This window comes from Orbicella franksi, chromosome 7 (genome assembly GCF_964199315.1).
Source record: "Orbicella franksi chromosome 7, jaOrbFran1.1, whole genome shotgun sequence".
NCBI lineage: Eukaryota > Metazoa > Cnidaria > Anthozoa > Scleractinia > Merulinidae > Orbicella > Orbicella franksi.
The window spans coordinates 4,330,201-4,349,905 of NC_138151.1; the positions used below are offsets into that span (position 1 = coordinate 4,330,201).

General features: G+C 38.8%; 1 protein-coding gene across 1 annotated transcript in view; it reads right to left on the reverse strand.

The window, feature by feature from the left end:
* The window catches only part of LOC145491691 (uncharacterized), a 96,553-nt gene that overhangs the window by 55,358 nt on the left and 21,490 nt on the right, over positions 1-19,705 (reverse strand). The window contains exons 2-8 of the mRNA XM_081470929.1: positions 13,866-14,122; positions 10,858-11,036; positions 10,211-10,317; positions 9,164-9,435; positions 8,402-8,557; positions 2,920-2,960; positions 889-974 (exon numbers count right to left, since the gene is read on the reverse strand). Coding sequence (XP_081327055.1) covers positions 889-974; positions 2,920-2,960; positions 8,402-8,557; positions 9,164-9,435; positions 10,211-10,317; positions 10,858-11,036; positions 13,866-14,122 — 1,098 coding nt within the window. The remainder of the gene's footprint in view (positions 1-888; positions 975-2,919; positions 2,961-8,401; positions 8,558-9,163; positions 9,436-10,210; positions 10,318-10,857; positions 11,037-13,865; positions 14,123-19,705) is intronic.

The window sequence follows — 19,705 nt, forward strand, 5'->3', positions numbered from 1 at the left end:
CTTTACATCTTGTATTATTTATTAGTCTCAGCTTGATCTTATTTTATGTAAAGTTATACCTAGCCCTATGTAAATAGATTTTTAAATCTTATATTTCAATCCTATATTATCTTAGTTATTTGTTGAAGGTATTATCTCAATTTAGTCCTTTTTACTTTTAGTTTCTGTGTTATACCTGCAAATTAGCTGGTGAGATTGTCCTCACAAAAGCTAAGTGTATATACACAATAAACCTGACTTGAACTTGAACTATAGTTAACTCTCATTATAGCAGACACCCTCGAAACGTCATCTGGATCGCGTAATAGCGAGAGTGCGCAATAAAAGCTCTAAAAAGCTGTCTGAAGTGTCCAACTGTTAGATGACCACCGACGTTTCGGGCTTGGCCCTGTTTTCGGTGTGTTTTCAAGGGCCAAGCACGAAAACAGCAGACTTTTGTGGTAACCCTGACTATCTAGATCTGACACTTTTAAAAGCTCTATCAGCCTTTCAAAAACTCATTAATAATTCATAAAGGAAATACAAAAGAAATGAATGTTTAATGAGTGTCTTTATAGTTGATAAAGACATGGCTACATTTTTCAGCCGATTTTCTCCAGAAAAATAATAATAAACCTAAGGATTATTCTACAAATGAGTAGATCTACCGCAAACGTTTTTGAAGCTGTTCAAAAAACCCGCAGCTTGTGTTTTATCGGGTCTAAAACACTCGGCTTCGCCTCGTGTAAAACACTGCTGCTCGTTTTTTAAACATTACTTAATATCCTTTGTGTTATAACTTTTATACATCACATTATTCTTTTTTTCTTCTCATTGCTAATGGTGGCTGTACACCAAGCCTACTTACATGTACAAGAGGAGTAAGAGAGAAAATCGAAATAATTTTACCTGCTTGTCAAACGTTATGATCCACTGTCTCGTGTCCGGTAGAACCTCTCCTGTTGGTGACAGGCTCACGATTTTTGGCGGAGCAACTGCCAATGGATAAAAGTAGGTAGTCAATGCGTGCAAACAACGCTTGTGTCTCAAAATGAAATTGTTTGAAGTCTTTCAAGTAAAATCGTTGAATATTAAACGCAGAGCTGCATCAGTAAAAGTTAATAACATGAGCATGATATAATAAAATGGATACCAAGTTAGCACGAAGCAAGCAGCACTACGTGAAAGTACTACTAAATAGCAGCTTTCATGATCATTTGAATGAGGACGTTAAGATTTCTTCCACAGATTAAAAGCTACAACCACCTTGTACAGCATAAGTAGTCAATAGGATAATATATCAAATACGGAAAACAGTATTTTCTAAGGTTGATTAGAAATATAATCAGTATTATGTTTTAAAGGAGACTTGGAGAAATCCGGAACAAATAGACTCTATACACCACTCATGTCCAGAAATGCACGCAGTAACGAAATTGGCAGATCTGACGAAATTTCGTCAAACTGAGTGACCGTTCATGGATTTGACGATTTTCGTTGCTGCATGCATTTCTGGATATATCTTTTATACACAGGTAACACTACTCATTGCAGTTGATAGAGTATTTGAGCACTTAATTAGCAATAGATAAAGCAATAATAATAATAATAATAATAATAATGATAATAACTAGTAGTAATCGTAGATTAAAGAGTGCGTTCGAGTTTTGGTAGGCTTGGTATGTTAAAAAAACAAAAATTCTAGGGACAGCATTTTGTGCCTGAGCTGTTAGGTAAGCGTGAAATTGGTCTCCCTTCAGCAGGGGTAAAAACAAATGAATTGATCGCAAAGCACGTGCATACGAGAGGGTTTGACCTCGTTTATACATGTATTGTGTAATATTAGTTACGACCGGTCAGTAAAAGACATGGACTGCAGTTGGGAAGCCGCATTTAGTCCGCAGTCCCCACTTTATACCTAAGTCCGCGTTTTATGCCCAGTCCGCAATGCTTAGTCCGAGTTTTATACCGAAGTCTGTGTTTTATACCCAGTCCGTACTCCGTAGTCTGCAGTCCGCAGTCCGCAGTCCGCAGTCCGCAGTCCGCAGTCCGCAGTCCGCAGTCCGCAGTGCATGTTTTATACTGACCGTGTAAATCGACACCAACCATGTTTGTTCTGTCAGTACGCGAGACGACGTGCTCTAGTACCAAAACTAGGACAATTATTTTCTTTCCGAACACGACTTTGAATCGCCTTGACTTTGGGGTAACAGCTACAGGGCATTTTCACTTCCGAAACAATGAAACGGAGGACATGTTGCCGTACCAAAGCAACCCTGTAGGAGTTGAACTCTTTTCCTATGTAAACACTTTCGTTTGGTTTATGTTACATAGTTTGTGCACAGAAATCTAGGCCAGCGAAGTGAAACTCATTCCTCCTTTGATTTATCCAGCAGAAAGTAGCGTTGGTTTTGGTCGAAGAGAAGGGGGTACACAACACGCGGCCAAGCTACAGCTTTCTGTTCGTACGAAAAGTCGTAAACATTTCGTAAGACATGTCTGCAAGGTTTTTAAATGCCATTAAACCCAAATCAAGCTTTAAATAAACAACTTATCCACTACAGTCTTAAATAAGCTGCCTCGAAAAGTCGTACACACTTCGTGACGACATGTCTACAAGGTCTTTAAATGCCATAAACACTGACTTCGAACTTTAAATAAACAACCTCAGTATCCGCTACAGTCCACAATAAGCTTCCCCGACACTCGCAAGTCTGCAATAATGCGCAACACTCGAAAGAAAGCACATGGACGAACATGGACATGACGTCATTCGCCCCTAAAGAATTTTTTTCTTTTGGGGGGGGGAGGGGAACTGGTGTCCCCAGATAGATAGATAGATACACAGGTGTCGAATTTTTATGCATTACGCGATTAGAACTGCGTTCTGTCGAACGCAATAATAATAATAATTACTTTCTTCTTCATCGGTTCGTTTACCTCCAACAAGCAGCGTAACGCATCGCTGTTCAGTTGTTATCCTGAAAATAACGTGATTTAAATTGATTAACAAAACCAGCAGTTCAACAAATAAACTTAATAAAAATTGACATTTATATATTTGCGACTGAACCATCAACTATTATGTCCCATTTACTACTCGGATAAAATATGAATTTCTTTCTATTCCATTGGGAGTCCCACCTACATGAAAAATTGCTTTGAATTACAATGCAATAGTAACCAAAAACAATTTGATAGGAAAAAACAAGCCCTTGAAGTGTATCTATTGCCAACTGAAAGGGTGCATTTTACTAAATTGAAAACATCTCTTTGGAAATATTGTAACTGGGCGCGGCCTTAATCACGATTTTCTGTTTAACAATGGGATTTTTGCAACAAATGGTCAAATCGGTATTTTAAAATCTGCCAGACGGCAAGCTACGTTCTGTAACAACGTCAAACAAAACAAAGAAAACTCCAGATTGACTGGTTGACTGAGTGAGTTGTTTTGGAGGCTACTGCATTCGAATCCTTTACCGTCCAGCGTGGCAGATGTTGTACCTGGTGACTGTTTGCTGCAAACACCCCTTGTTAGCCATAATTCGAGTTTCAGGCTACGGGTGAATATATATAGTCAACAAAGCTATGACCAAAATAAGTCTTAGAAGACATTTAACTTAAAATCATTTTACCAAGTGTTACTTATGCAATGTCAATGTGGGGAAAATTCTCTCACTCTTTGCTTCATAGTTTAGAGCAAACCCATGTTCATGCGTGCCGTATAATTAACCACTTACCTTCTATAGTTTTGATGACAGTATGTCTTTTAAAGTTTATCTGGCTTACTATTGACTACTTACATAACAGAAGAATTTTACCTTAATACATGAAATTTTCGCGACACGTTAATTTCGCGAATTGAATTTCGCGATTTAAAAAAATCGCAAAATTAAAGTGACGCGAACAATAAGTGTCGCGAACATAACATGACGCGAAAAGTAAGTGACTCACATTATGTTACTGTTAACATCGAAGTTGCATTTTTGTTAATTTTGAAGTTATTCTACCTTTGATAAAGTCGGTTTACTAGATTCAAGGACATGTTCAAGTAACATTGCCAAGTAAATAAATTGTGTGTTACTCGAAAACGCGAAGTTAAAGTGATTCAAAGTACAAAATTTTCGCAGAATCGCAGAATTTAAGTGTCACGAAATATGCGCTCCTCAAAATCGCGTATTAAACTTGTCGCGAAAATTTCATGTATTAAGGTAGTCAAAATGTAACAGGTCTGTAAAGAATCTGCTCCTAATCAAATTTCGGGGCTATTTTCTGTATCATCTAGATCAACAAGATTTTGTATAATCAATTTAATATAATTAGAGTTAAACCAGAACTGGGAACTTCTTTTCAATACTGAGGGCTCCCGTAATTATTTAACTTCATTAACAAGAGAGTTAAATTTACCAACGTTTACAAACATTTTTTCAAGTCGATCGATCTTAAGAAAGCAAGCAAAAGACATTTCGCTCTACTTTTCTTTTAACAAGGAAACAACCGTGATTTCTAATAAAAAAGAAAATTTTATTTAACAAATAAAGAAGCCTCGACTGTGCTCTGTTCTGTTGTAAAGCACGCAGGAAGCGGTAGAGCGCGAAAGAGGTGTAGGGGAAAACACGAGACGAAGTCGAGTGTTTTTCCCCACTTCTTGAGTGCTCTACCACTTCCTAAGTGCTTTATAACAGAACAGAGCACAGTTGAGGTTTCTTTATTTGTTTTATGATAAAGAATCCAATGATTTCCCCACGCATTCGGCTGAATTTTCGGCTGTCGATAAAACCAGGAATAGGGAACATTCCGAAACATCCCGGAACATCGAATAATTATCATAATTATGCGAAAAAAATGTAAAATTAAATTTTTAAAACTAAAATAAACAAAAATAAACTGGTATCAGCTTGAAATATGAAAAGATATTATTGGGGATAGGGGAGTCAGTAGCAGAGGGGTAGGGAGCGTTGGGTATTCATTCAACTGACCACAATGAGTGCAGGCTCCTCTTCTTTCCCGCCAATTGCGTCACGTCGCTTTTCAGCACTCTGTTTTTCAACAAAAACATGGACGATGTGAAGTTTATATGAAATAATTCATATATGAACTGCGGTTGTAGATGAAAGAGAAGAATGATCATCGCAGTTAATTTTCCAATTTAAGCAATTGGAAAGAAGAAGTCTGAAGAAAATCAGGACTTCAACGGGATTCGAACCCGTGACCTCCGCGATACCGGTGCCATGCTCTGCGTTGAAGTCCTGATTTTCTTCAGACTTCTTCTTTCCAATTGCTTAAATTGGAAAATTAACTGCGATGATCATTCTTCACTTTCAAAAACATGGACGATTCTGACGATGAATGCCAGGTAATTCACTACGTCTCCTTTTTTGATCCCTGATTTCTTCAACATCTGAGGTGTTTGTCTGAGCATCATACGGTTGCTTGTTAAGTCAGTATTCGTAGTTTTGTCCCTATTCCATCTTCATGATGCTATTTATCATCCCCAGTTTTCGCGCCGTTCCGCTAGGAAAGCCTGGCACTATGACCCTCTAAGTGCAGACTCGGCCTTTCCGGAAGCCCGAGTAACAAGCAAGTTATTATTAACAGACTAGTGGTAATCAAAGATTTCTAGAGCAGCGCGTTCACGAGGGGTTTTCGCATGTCTGGTTTACTTTGGTGGTGTTCGAATGGCTCGATAGAAAACTAAGTTTGATCGAATCTCAGATAACGATCTGCACGTGAAGTTGAACTAGCACTGAATAGATTATAGCCTGCGGTAAAAGTATTTTTAATTAATTAAGTATTTACTTGTACTGGACAAACGTTTTCCAGGAGATGCATTTGAACTGTTGGCGACACTTAGAATTCAATTTCAGATCGCCAACACTTGTAACAAATATTTCTAGAGACAATAAAGTTTTGACCAGCGACCCCACAAGACAGCGCGCGCGTCGCTAAATGTTTTTAAATTTTGTGTTTGTATTTGTTTACACTGTCATCAAAGGTCGAACAGTCCGAACTAGTTTAGACAAGGAACTCGATGCCGAAGAGTTTCTATTTTTATCTCATGGAGAAACTATTTCTTCATGAGAAATCGTGTATACGCATATCTTTGTATTGACGTAATGAATCAAATAAAGAAATCACACTCGTGTACCCATACTTTTAGGTCTGATTAAGGAGTTCGAACGCCACCACCTTATTTTTCTGTGAAGAACGAAATCTGGGAATAAAGGACAGTCACGTGACTTAACTGACGGTGAACGACTGGAAGGAATGGATTACTCTTCTTAGTTGCTAGCCTTCACTCATTGCAGTCACTTTCATTTTTCTTTCTTTTTCCCTTTTTTTATGTTTTTGTTTTGTTTCTATTTTCCGAGCTGATACCAGTTTGTTTTTGTTTGATTTGATTTTTTAAAATTTTATTTTACATATTTTTCGCGTAATTATGATAATTATTCGATGTTCCAGGATGTTCCGGAATGTTCCATGTTCTTGGTTTTATCGACGGCCTGAATTTTCAAACCAAACTTTATTTCCAAACGAGTAAAAGTGGCGTCAGCCGTGCTCTGTTCTCTGATAAAGCACGCTAAAATAAGCCAATCACAATCCTTGTTAGAACTGTTCAAATAATTTGATTGGCTAACGAAGCGACAGCTGTCAATCACAAACTGGACTTCAGCTAAGCTTTCAGTTTCGAGTAGTTTCGAGTAGTTTCGAGCGGCTTTCGAGAGAAGAGCGATGCCTTCAAAGTTCGCTTTTTAGTTAATTTTCAAATAAGAATCTAAAGGCAGGCAAAGGTTTGTAGTCCATAGGAATCCGGCCGTATTGTGGCTCATGAAAACGTACACTTTTCCAATGAAAATTACGAAACCAGGAGCTCAAAGCTTTAGGATGAAAATGCGAAATGCTGAGTTGAATTTGAAAGGAGCTACAGTTATTTAGGCTTACAGCTTGCAGCCGCTTGCTGCAAGATTGCCCGAACTAGCGTAAACGTTAGACAGACTTAACTGCCCACTGGTTCTACTCCCACCACAGAGGAGAATATCTAGAGCAAGCTTTGAGCTGACCACTCGTCGGTTCACTTCGCTGAGAAGACCAGAGAACGAGCGTTACTACACTGCAGGTAAGTGTTATTTTGAACAATTGAGCAGTTTTACAAAAATAAAGCTTCTCATCATAAACAGAGACAGCTCAACTGTTGCTTTCTGTTATTGCTTTACTTCTTAAGTATAATTTCCACCTTCGTAACAAATATAATGTCTTTTATCGAAGCACTGGTTGGGTTGAGAATTTGCTTATTTCCGGACGTGTTTTGTCGGCGGGAATCTAGCAAAACTTGTCATTTTAGTACAGTTTTCACACTACTGTTGCTAACAATGGTCTCCGTGAGCCATATTTACTGTAGACATAGAGCTCGTTTCCACCGCGTTTGTCTGAATCACAGGGGATGTTTAATTTGGGTCAAATTTGTCAAAATTCCGAAGCAAAAATTTGAAAGCCAGCTTACTGTCATTAACCCGTGCTCTGTTCTCTGATAAAGCACGCTGTTTCAGCCAATCAGAGCGCGTGTTATATGGAAAATTTATTATAATTACTATTAGACGAATAGAGCGGTTTTTACAGCAGTGAAAACAGAGCAGTGTCGTAAAACCAAAGTCAAACCAATTACTTACTAATTAGGCTACTCAGCCAATCTCAAACCGTGGTAAAACTAAAACCAAAGCAATTATCTTATTACTTTCGACACTCAATTGAAAAGCGCTCTGCGATCACATATATAGATGTATTATTTATTCATATTGTTATTTATATTTTATTGATTTCTTATCTTATATGTATTAAGTTTTAGGCCTATTAACTGTTGTAATTATTATGCTTTTACAATGTATCATCTGCAGTTCGCAGAGGTCTGCATCAGCTTTGACTGCCTTATATAGTAGTTATAATGGCAATTATAACTGTATGTATCAATAGCCTGCCTTTCAAAATAAAGGATTGATTGATTGATTGATTGATCGATCGATCGATCGATCGAGTTAACTATCACTGTGGGTTAAAAACGAAGTTAAAGTGACTGATGTAACTATTATAGTCGATATTTTCCTTCTTCTATTATAGAAAGATACCATAATATTCAATTTTTTCAACATGAATAAAAACCAAGTGAAACGTACTCCTCAAGAATACGTTAATAAATTTATTATTTGAAGTTGATCCCGCTAATCGTTCCAAGAATACAGCTAACGGTTTCAATATTCAAATAATCAATTTATTAATGTAATCTTGAAGGGTACGCTTCATTTGGGTTGACTGTAAATTCTTAGTACCCCCTAAAACTTGATACCACGCCAGTCATGAATGTTATTTTCAGAGTTAATCAAGAGTGAGAGACACTGAGTCACAGCTTTCACCACAAGTCGTCCCTTACCCAGAATTCTCCAGGCCTGTGAAACAATACAATTTTGACTCTATCTGTGACGTCGTTGGTGTCCACGTGACATTGACGTAATATTCCTGTGGCGCATACTGGGCCACGGACGATTTAATAAATCCGGGGGGACTGCTTGTAGTTACCTCCACGATACTGAAAAACAGGTGTGGTTAAACGTATCGCAATGTTGTCGTAAATACGCGAACATTTGGCGTATATTTGTCACTACAACTAATTCAATGCTCTTTCACAATTAAATCATTGGGTAATTACTATACAGGACAAAAATCATTTAATGAACGCCCGTTGGATATGAAATGATATTGTGTCCTGTTGGTTGATAAACATGTAGATTGGAAACCATTTTGACTTCAAACCTACAATTTCATTGGGCTACTTAAGTCTTCCGCCACACTAGAATAGGAACCTCTGGTTGGCTAACAACTTTGTAAATAATTTACGGCTGTAGGACCTAAAAAACAATTCTTTTTAATAATTCCAGCGCAACGAGGCATGCCAAGTTAACGAAAAACCATTTTATTTAAGTGAGAGAACAACGTTCTCGAACTTATTCAGGCTATTTACAACTAAGGCTTTCAGCCAGGCACCAAAGGGACTGAGTAGGCGACAGGCATGGTAGGAATGTCACGATTTTCAAGGTGATAGCTTGAAGATCGGGCATTGTTGTGTGAGGTCCTAAAAAGCAAAAAGAAGCTAGAAAGAATTAGAGCGACAATGCATAACTGAGTTTAACAACACCTTTTTGATGGTCCACCAGCTCGCACGATGATCCGATCGAAGTATGTTCCTCCTGGGGGAACTCCAATGCATGATCCTTCGGCCCGAGTCTCTTCCGTGAACTCAGGGCGCTCGTCACACGCCTCATTTGACGTAAAAACGTACACCAAGAACTGCAACGGAATGCTGCTCAACGCCTGTGTGGCGGTTGGCGTAGCAAAGTCTTCAATCATAACAGCAGCAGCGTAAAAGCCCGTGTATTCTGTTGCGCTGTATGTGATTTTACACTCGCGCTGTAACAGTGAAAACAGTTGCAAGTGGTTAGCACTAATCTAATCTAATCTAATCTAATCTCTGGCAAGGTTTGCCGACGGGGCGGGGGGGGGAGCTCTCTCCTCCGCTGAGGTTTGAACATTTGTTATAGAAAAATAGAAGTTTTCTTAGGTAGAAAAACAACAAAAAAGGAATAAGAAAACAAAAATATAAAAGATATGTCATGACTGAAAAAGATTAAGACGGATTAAGGAAAATATACTTCAAAATATATATATATATATATATATATATATATATATATATATATATATATATATATATATATATATATATGTGATGTGATGCGCTATTCGGGGGTACGTGGTCCCGAGTAACAACAACACATACTTTATTACCAAAATAGAAAAACTCTTAGTTACAAAAAAAGATAATTGGAACAGAAAATAAGGTAAATTCACCCAGAATAACATAAAAGCTAATCGAGCTGAGTGAAATTAAATAGTGTTTATATAAAGAGGTTTGTTGGCAGTAAAGCTAATAAGGGGATAAAAAGTTGCCTTCCAGTAGGGTATGTTGCTTGATAACAACGACAATGTATGTTTATTTGCGTCACAATGCATAGACAGTGTCAGTAAGCATCAGAACTGGATCACTATTAGTTACTTAGTTCTCTTGTTAGTTAGAGAGTTTTTTAAGCCGCAGGGAAATTCTCGCTCTCCAACAGCCCTATCTTGTACCGCGCCCCTAGATTCGGCTCAGGTGGTCCCCGTACACCATACTTTTGGGACTTACAAAATAGATCCATGCGTTTGGAATTCCATTGCCTCCACAGATATGTCCACAGTCGTCATATCCCCTCGCCCAACGGCACCGTACCTCATCGTTGTCGTCGTCAGTCACTATCAAGATATGAAATATATGTTTTGATTATATACCAGGGGCGCACCCAATGACGGTTTCCTCTAATACCCTTTAAAACGCTGTTTTAGGCTATCTGGAGTGTTTAGCGCGGCAAGAAAATTGTTATATGTTTAGTCATTCTAGAGAAACTTGAGTCTCCTCGAACTGATTAGGGCTTTTTCGTCCATTTCCCGAAATCCAAAGGTCTCTTTCCTTTCCGAAAATCGTACCTACTTACTAATTCCTCAGTCTCCGTCTCCTGTGGGACATAAGGCAACTTTCGAAAATCATGGCTGATTTTCGTTGCGGTTCCCACGCAAAACGACAAGTAGGCATTAAATTTCACATATCACGAAAGTTCGAGGAGACAATTGGAGGGGATTCAGTAAACGCCTTCCAAACAGATTATTTACCGAAACGATCAGGATGCCCCTGGTATAAGCACAAGACAGCGAAGAAGACAGACAGATAGAGCGAGTTTATACGAGGTTGCTCAGGCGCAGCCAAACGGGAAAAACACAGGCGTTAAAGAATCATACCTGGGATAAAAATGGTGTGGTTACAGCCAAATTTCAAACGTACTATCGGCGTCATTGTCGTTACGGGGGACGTATTCATAAGTCCGGTGTCATTTCGTACGGTGAGGTTTACGTACATGCGCAGTTGCCATTGAGCTGCTGACTCATGTACCAAGGCAATCCAATTAGAGCCCTGGTAGCTGTGGATCAAGAATGTTGTATATGGTCCCTCAGAAGAAACAACATAAGTAAAAGCAAGAGATTATCAAGGTAAGGAAGTGAATCCCCCATATAGGTCCTCTAACTAAAGTAATCCCTCTTAAGTTATTTTTACACATGACACCCAGTTCTTCCGAGGATGCTACTCGCGCGATGCGTAGAGAGCCGAAGCGACTTCCTCGAAACTACCTGAGACGAAATGGTGGGAACGCCATTTTATATATTTTGATTTCGTTTCATAGCAGAGATGTACGCTTTCGTTTGTTTTGTGCTCGTTTGGCTGTTCAGTGTTTGGCTGTTTATTCGGTTTTAGGGAGTTAAATTAAGCAAACTTCAACGGCAACGGCGACGAGTACAATGGCTGTGGAAGCGTGCGTTATAATTCTTTGTTCCTTTCTTTGCCGTTGTTTACAAAAGGTCACAAACAACAACGTGAAATAGCCACATACTGCATATTCGAGAGAACGTGAACTATACGACGGACAATTTTTAAAATTTCTTTTTCGAATTTTGACGCTGTCTTACATATTCTGTTTGGGATATTTCGGACAGCATAGACAAACTGAATGAATCTAAATTCTCGCGAGATTCGTAGGTTGAATATTAAGTGTTTTTTTTAATCGATGTTGCCTTTGGCGTTGTTGCCGTTACTGCTTAAACTACTTTTGCTACTTGGGCTGCGGGCGTCTGCCTGCACTTTCAACCATCTGTTTGGTCGGTTGCCAAGCTTGTGTTTGGGCGTTTGTTTGCTTTGGACTCGTTTGTCTACTCATTTCTCTGCCGTTCATTCAGTTGTTATTGTTTGTGTAAGGGCCGTCTCTTAATTAAACTCCTATTAAAGTTTCGAAATGTATTAAAACATACCGAGAGCCGAAGCTCCTTTTTTGGCTTGTAATCAAAATATCAAAGAAGACATCCCCACAGCTTTGGAGGTTTTCCTTTTAGTTTGAAACGAAACGAAACGAAACATAAACCTCCACCAAAACATCCACGCAACGCGCGAGTAATATCCGCGGAAGAACTGGGTACAATGTCTAAAAATAATTTAAGAGGGATTACGTTAGTAAGAGGACTTATATGGGGGATTAACTCTCTTACCTTGACAATCTCTTGGTAAAAGTAACTCTTGAAGGTAACCCAAGAGGTCATTTTTTTAGTGCAGAGTGCGCTGTGGAGAGGGTTTAGTGGGCTGCTGTCCGCCACACGCTAAACCACTACGCCGCTAACATACTAACGTGTTGACTTAAAAGTTTGTTTAATTACTTCTAGTCTTAAAGCGAGGAAGGGGAGGGGCGGGGCAGGTACCCTGGTGGTCTACGTGAAACGTGCTGTACCTACGTTACTTCTTTCAGATAACCCCTTGCTTTCCCTGTGGTACTATTCTTTCTAGAACAAGGTGAGGGAACAAGGCAATTTGCTCTTAAGGTGGCTCCCTATAGTTTTACGATCGCGCGAGGACTGAGGAAGTAATCTGCGCGCGCTCAAAGGAAAACGTCAGTGTTTTTCGATATTTTATTACGACAACACGAGCACAAAAAGCAAAACTGACAGTGAATTTTCTCGCGTTTCCTTCGGTGAAATTCCGTAAAATTTGACGGATTGGTAGCAAATATTTTACTTTAGTCGGAGCCCGTTTTTTAGGGAAATCTATAGGACTAGATTTTTTTGGAGCGGTAAAAGACATAAATTTGAAAATATCGAAAAAACTGCCTTTAAAAACTCTACTTTTTTCGTGTTTAAAATTCGTATCCCGCTGGAAGCGATGTGCTGTAAAAATTTTGGAAGATTTCACCGAAGGAAATTCATGAAAATCACAAATAAAGCCATAAAAACAGCAAAAAACAAATTTGTTTGGGCATTTATAATTTAAGACTAAATCCCAAAATTTTAACAGAGATGATAGCAAAACACTATTTAATCATTGCTTATTACATGTAATAAGTTTGAGAGGACTAGGTGTGAAAGCGAATGCAAAAACAGCATTCAAAACGTAACACTTGCGCGCGCAACGCCATAAATGATTACCCTATGGAGCCACCTTAACGCATGCACAGATTGGTTTTCGTTAGTGTTAAATTTATAAACCAGGTGAAAGATACATTACACAAGGCAAAACAACAAAGTTAGATACTTTTCCTTGCGGTAGAACAAAAAATTTATGATGCATGCGTTCTAGCATCATTAGCGTGATACACTCCACGTTTAGGGTAGGAGACAATTTTTTTTTTCCCGAGCCTCTTCCTTCCTTCGTTGATCGTCCGATTTTTAATAAAATGTAACGTGAAACTGGTTGGCCGTTGTGGGAACTTATGGTGCTGGCTAGACACAAGTGATCAATTAACACTACTGTTGTCATCAATGTCGTGCGCATATTTGAACCGACGACGCAGTCGGCGACTGGTTCAAGGTAAAATTGAATCTATGAAAAGCCTACTCGCAAACTATGAGCACAAGAGCCAGCATCAGAGTCGAGTTCTCCGTCGTCTATCCACGCTGATCTGCTTCCGGGCTCCACGGCTATGATGTCGGCCTTTGTTAGTAGTTTATTTTTTGGTATGATGGGGCGGAACCATTTTTTTTTTTTCACTAATCAATAATCGTCTTCTACACGAATGTTACACGAAGAAATAGGTGATGGCCTTATTATCAAATCAGATTGATATAACTTAAATGCTCTTCCCCTTTCTTTACGTTGATTATTATTATCGATTATTATTTCTAAGTGGGATGCATCTATGCATTACCTATGCCATGAAAGTGAAGCTACTTTTTGTTTCAGTCATAATTTATAAAGATCACTTCTGACTGACCTGACTTGATAGTAGCGAGGTGATATGCTAGGAATTGGAAAGGTATAATGAAAACTGTTGGTACCAATCGTCCAGTCTTCACTTGTACTAAAATCCGTGCATCTGAACTTCAAGCTCCCGACGTTTCCGTAGCAACGGTCCTGGCACTCTAAGTAGTCATTTATGCCAGTCAGTTGTCCAGAGCTTATAGTGCTTTGGTCACAGAACGTGCTGTAGCTGTACGATCTTCGCCAACCTATCCGGAATGTTATGATCACCTGAAAACGTAAAGAAGTTAATCTTCGAAATTTACGTCAAGTTGACAAAATCTTCGGAAAGTAGTCTGAAATCTATGGTTTTCTGTACAATTATACCACGCAAGCACAAGCACTCAAGGTTCCAGCCAGTTAGGCCGCTCAACGCCCCTTTTCTCCATTTATAGTTCAGGGCGGAAAAACCCGTTGTTCTTGATAAAGTTCTCTTTTTATAAATCCTCGGAATGTATAGATTTTAAAACTGATTTCTCGGAAGAAAAGGTTTAAGTAGATTTACTCGGGGTTCTCAGCTGTTGTCAAAAACATATGATTTTGATCGGAGTTTACAAAGCCTCTAAGAAAGTTTTTCGCATGCTACGACTGAAATGCTCGAACACTATGGTCAGTTGTGGCTGTATAAGCAATCTTAGCCGCGGGCACCATAATTAATACTTAGGAAGAAGGGTCGAGTGGACAAATTACATGCTGCATTTTATAATAATGTAAAAAATAGCGGTAGTAATGTTAATATCTAGATTTAACCAAACCTAAAAGCGGAGTTCCTGATGACAATAAGTTAACCTGGCTTGAGCCTGCGATCCAATGAAAAGCCAGTACATGGGCAGCGGTTAACCTTAAAAACAACACCTGACCTCTATTAAATCTAAACTTGAGCCCGTCATATGATCACGTGATACTGGTCAGCGAAGATCGTCTTTTGACAGGGGTCAGTTGACTTTAACATGGATGTCCAATATCAAAGTGTACGCTGCAAACCAAGGCTGCATGTCTCTCTCAAACTATTAGCCGGAGTAGGGCCATTTTGCCTTCACTATATTTATATAGCCGAACACAGTCGAAGGTTACGAGGCGTGGGTGCATTTGGTCAGCCAAGCCGAGATATGTTTTAATTGACACATCAAATAAGTTTTGTTTACAATAACTGCAGAAATTATCGCACGTTCATTGACTAATTTTCATTGACAATAAGCGGACAGACACATGAATTTATAATTTATGCAATGCTGAAGCAACGAGCAAGAGCGGAAAATTTGACAATTTTTCATTGTAAAAGACAATTAACGTCAGTTTTTCATACGTCTGTCCTGTTATTAACAATGAATTTCGTTATAACACTGTCAAAATTTGAAGACATGATAGATCATCGCAGTTATACACACAACTTAAGCAGTTGTGAAATTAAAGCCTGAAAAAAAAATTCGGGCCTGAGCGTTCAGGCGCTCAGGCCTGAATTTTTTTCAGGCTTTAATTTCACAACTACTTAAGTTGTGTGTATAACTGCGATGATCTATCATGTCTTCATATCGTTCTCCGCAGTTTAAATATATGATCTTTCATATATTCATTTGCACTGTCAAAATTGTCTGCGGATCGACTCGATTAATCGAGATAATCGATAATAATCATTTAATTATAATCAATTATATTGATAAATCGATTGCCTTCCAATGATCAATTTTCTTCGATTGGACACGCTAGGACTCAGGTGACTAGGTTTCAGATTATACTGATATTATACAAGTAAATTTAGTATTCCGCAGGGGTAAATTATATTTGATACTTGCTGCATCAAGCAAGTGTAGCTCAATACTAATCATCTACTCTACATTTAGACTAAGCATTTCACCGAACCCAATGAATTGAACAACAATAAAAAAAACTTGGGAATCTGTATAAACACGATACACTCCTTCTTTTTTTAAAGAATATGTTTTATAACAATATCGAGACTGAGATTTGCGAAATTTTAAGAATATTTCAGATTAAACGGCCGAGGCTGAGATTTTGAAAAGAATATAATTTTGTTTGTTAAAAATTTGTGAATACAAAACAGTGATATGTTTTTAATTAAACCGTAGAAAATTCTTCTTTTCTCTATATGGCATAACTGCCAAAAAGCAACAAAAACAGCATTAGCCGTATGGTCGATGCTAATAACATTTCTGCAAGAAGTTATCTGCGTCATATTAGGCTTTGATGCCTGCAGGCTGACTCCAAAATTCCAGACACCGAATATATTCGAAAACAGATACATGTATGTCATACGCTATAGTCTAAGAATACTCACAAGAATATTTACAGCCTAAAATAAGAGAGAAAAATAAGAATATTTAGCCTCGGTAGGAAAAACAACATTCTTGCCAAAAAAAGGGTGTATGTATATCACTACATCTGCGTATCAAACAGCAAATACCGTCAATATCTCGGAGCTTAACTGCTACAAGTGAGAAGGAAATCACTGGAAAGGTAAAGATGTAGAAATAAGTGAATTAGTTAGCAGTTTTTTTTGGTTTTTTTTCATCTCTGGATCTCTGGTACAAACATAAACAAGTCGTTACAAAATTTAAGTGGGGAATTTGTTGCAGAACACTGTTTACTTAATACTTCCTTTACCCTCTAATAATAATTCTTTAGTTAGCTCTTAGTCCCTATGGAATAAAGCACAGCAATCTCTCTTCATTTAGCCCTAGTTTGTGCAGCATGTTTTGCCTTGTGCCACGTGAGTTTTCACTCTCTGAGCTCGGCACTGTTTACACATGTCACGTAAACTTGTACATATAGTGTCAAGATGGTTTGCTGCAGTAATGACTTAGCCTGTTAGATAACAACGTCAACAACTGAGTCCAACATACACCTTTTCGATGGTGCTGAAGTGTATTGAAGTTCTAATAAGTTTTTGCCATGACTGTAAAAAAAAAAAAAAATAGCGAGATGCTAAATACCCATTACAAATTTGCATACACGATGTGGTTTCTTTTGTTGATTGCCTAGCCTGCGTAGCAAGCGTTCCCATACAAAGAGCTTTCCCATTCTAGGTCGCCCGTAAATTGGAGCGAGAGGAAAAATTCGACGAAGCAGGGGGTGGTGGGGCTAACTTTTTGAGAGAGGGAACGCTTGCCCGCAAAACGCCCACTGGTTTTCATGGTTGAGTTCATTTATTGATTGACAACTTTGTCACCGAGCTAAAATCGTAATAGTGCTACATGTATCTACATAGTATACTCGTTTGGAGGGCAATAAGTCAAATGCTCGGCTTAATACCAGCTTTTTTCTGTGGTTTAATTATAACCGTTCATTAGCTAGACGGTCATTTCATTCTCCTGCTGCTAAAAAACATTTAACCGTTGAATTACAGAACTACCCGGAAATCGGAAACCTTTGTTTGAAAATTGTCAGCGCGAGTAAATTCGCTTTCGCAGGGAAAGCAACGACCAGTCGCCGGCTTCTAATATTCGGTCTCACGTTATCTGGACATGAAAAATGACTCAAAAAGCTAAGCGAGGTCGCCAAATAACAGTATCAAAGATTGCTTCTCCTAAACTTCTTGCCTGGTTCCTGTTTGATCTTCGCGCACGATCGATAATTACAACAGCAGCGGAAAGATATTAAAACCTTCCACTGAATCCAGCGGGGAACGGAGCTACCAAGTATTTGCCCTCTAAAAATAGTGCCTTCAGGGTAAAATCAAATACACACCATCCACGTCAAGTCTGAAAAATCTTCGGTGAGGCTAGCACAATTTCACAAACCTTCCTCCACGACATTCCTTGCATACGGCTGGCGCACGGGAAATTTGAATAGACCAATCAGGATTCAGCAGGCGGGAAAGACTTTACTGTCCTGACGTCAATATAAGTTAACAGGAAAGGCATTAGAATCAGGTAACTTTTCTCACTGGAGATGACATCAACTATTCCCAAAATGGGATTTACAATTCCAAAAACCATATCAGATTGTGAAAAGTCTCCCAGCTTCTAATTTGGCGCCAAGAATGGATCGCCGGCGTCCGGCATGGCAACTCGCTGGTAGTTCGAGTGTCGCCAGGTAGGATAATAGTTGTGTTATTTTGAGCAAAATATGCTATTCCTCGTCAAATTAAACCCGGAATTCTCAAGTTAGTTATTACAAGAGGCCAAAGCAACTTTAGCATTGTCTTTATTTTCGTTAGCTGGGAAGAAAATTGCTATTATCGTGTCGTTTCGGTAGGACAGCTCAGTTTTGACTGCCGCTCGTTCTGCGGGCGCAGCCGCCGTATGCAAGGTTGTGCAAGTCACGTTCGAGTTATTCCTGAAATCACTCAAGCGAACTTGATACACTTGTCAAACAAGATGACCACGCCGCACCAATCAGGAGCCTCGTTCGTGGGCGAACGGGTTTTTAAAAATCGAGAGGTTTGCGGGCAAACGTTCCCTCTCCGCCCCATCACCCCCTGCTTCATAGAATCTTTGCTCTCACTCCAATTTACGCGCGGCCAGAATGCGGAAAAGCTCTTCGCACGGGAACGCTTGCTTCGCAAGCTATTGATTGCCCAGCATTAAGATGGTGCCAGGTAAGGTAAAATGTTACTGTAAGTGCAGTAAAAAGAAAACAATATTTTATCTTGAGTCCTTTGCAAACATTAAGACATCGAGAGCTCTGCAAGGCGTCGCACTAGTTTGCTGAAGAGATAGGTAGACCACAATGAAAACAAATCGTTTGGGATAAATGGCCGCAAATGTGACAAGTTTAATTGAAACTAAGTTTGCAAACAAAAATTTAAATCTCTTCAGGAAAGGTGGGGTTAAAACTTTCGCCACCAGTAAAAAATAAAATAAAATACTACATAAGATATATTGACAGTCTGCGGGTCGGTGACAGGGGAGGTGGAGGGAAAAAGAACAAACACGTCTTAACGATAAAAAGTAGAAAAGTTCTTCTGGCGATGATGATAATAGTAGAAGGGGGCCGCGTGTACGAGATAACCAACCTTTTGTACTTAACTGGGATACGCGCCTATTTTTCATTGGCCAGGAGACTTCCATTGTTGCCAGATTACAACACAACCCGCCAACTGGTAAGACAGAAAATGCCTTGCGATAAAATAACGTTTTGCTTTCGGTTTTCGGCATAATGTTTGTTTTGATGATATACTTTGTATGCTTATTATTATTGACTGTTGTAAGGTTACCACTGCGCACTGTGCAATGTAGTAGACTAGTAGTAATCAGTGATTAGAAAATACGTTCGAATAAAAGGGGCGGGGTACCTTTTATGGGCTAAAATGTGTGGGTTGGCCAGGTGAAATGTGTTATTACAAACTTTGAAATTGTTATCTCAGTACCTTTGAACCTATAAGCTGGAAACAATATGAGAAGGTATAAAAAATAGTTTTGTTAAATTGGTACTGACCTTTTGAAGTTAAAATGAATTTCAGCCAGGCCCACAAAGGGAGATTGATATTCGTTTCTGGTACCTTTTAGGGATTTCCTTCAAATTTCCCATGATGACCGCTGTCAATTTTATGCTTGAGTTTTTCCTTTCGGGGGCTGGGCAAAAGAAGGTTTGTTGAAATCTATGTGAAATAGGGTAAGGGAGACAATGCATCATTCCCAAACTGTGCAAACAAAAACTTTTTTTTCTTTCCATGACAATTTTTTAGTTTCTAAAGAACATTGCTAGTCACCCCGTAATTTTCCTTGATGTCAAATGAAATCAAAGACATTGGAAAATTCATTGATAACAAGTGTACAAATGACAGCTTAACTATCCTTAATTTTTTTCAAACATCATTGCTAGTCAGTTGGCATAGTCTGTATAACGTAGTAC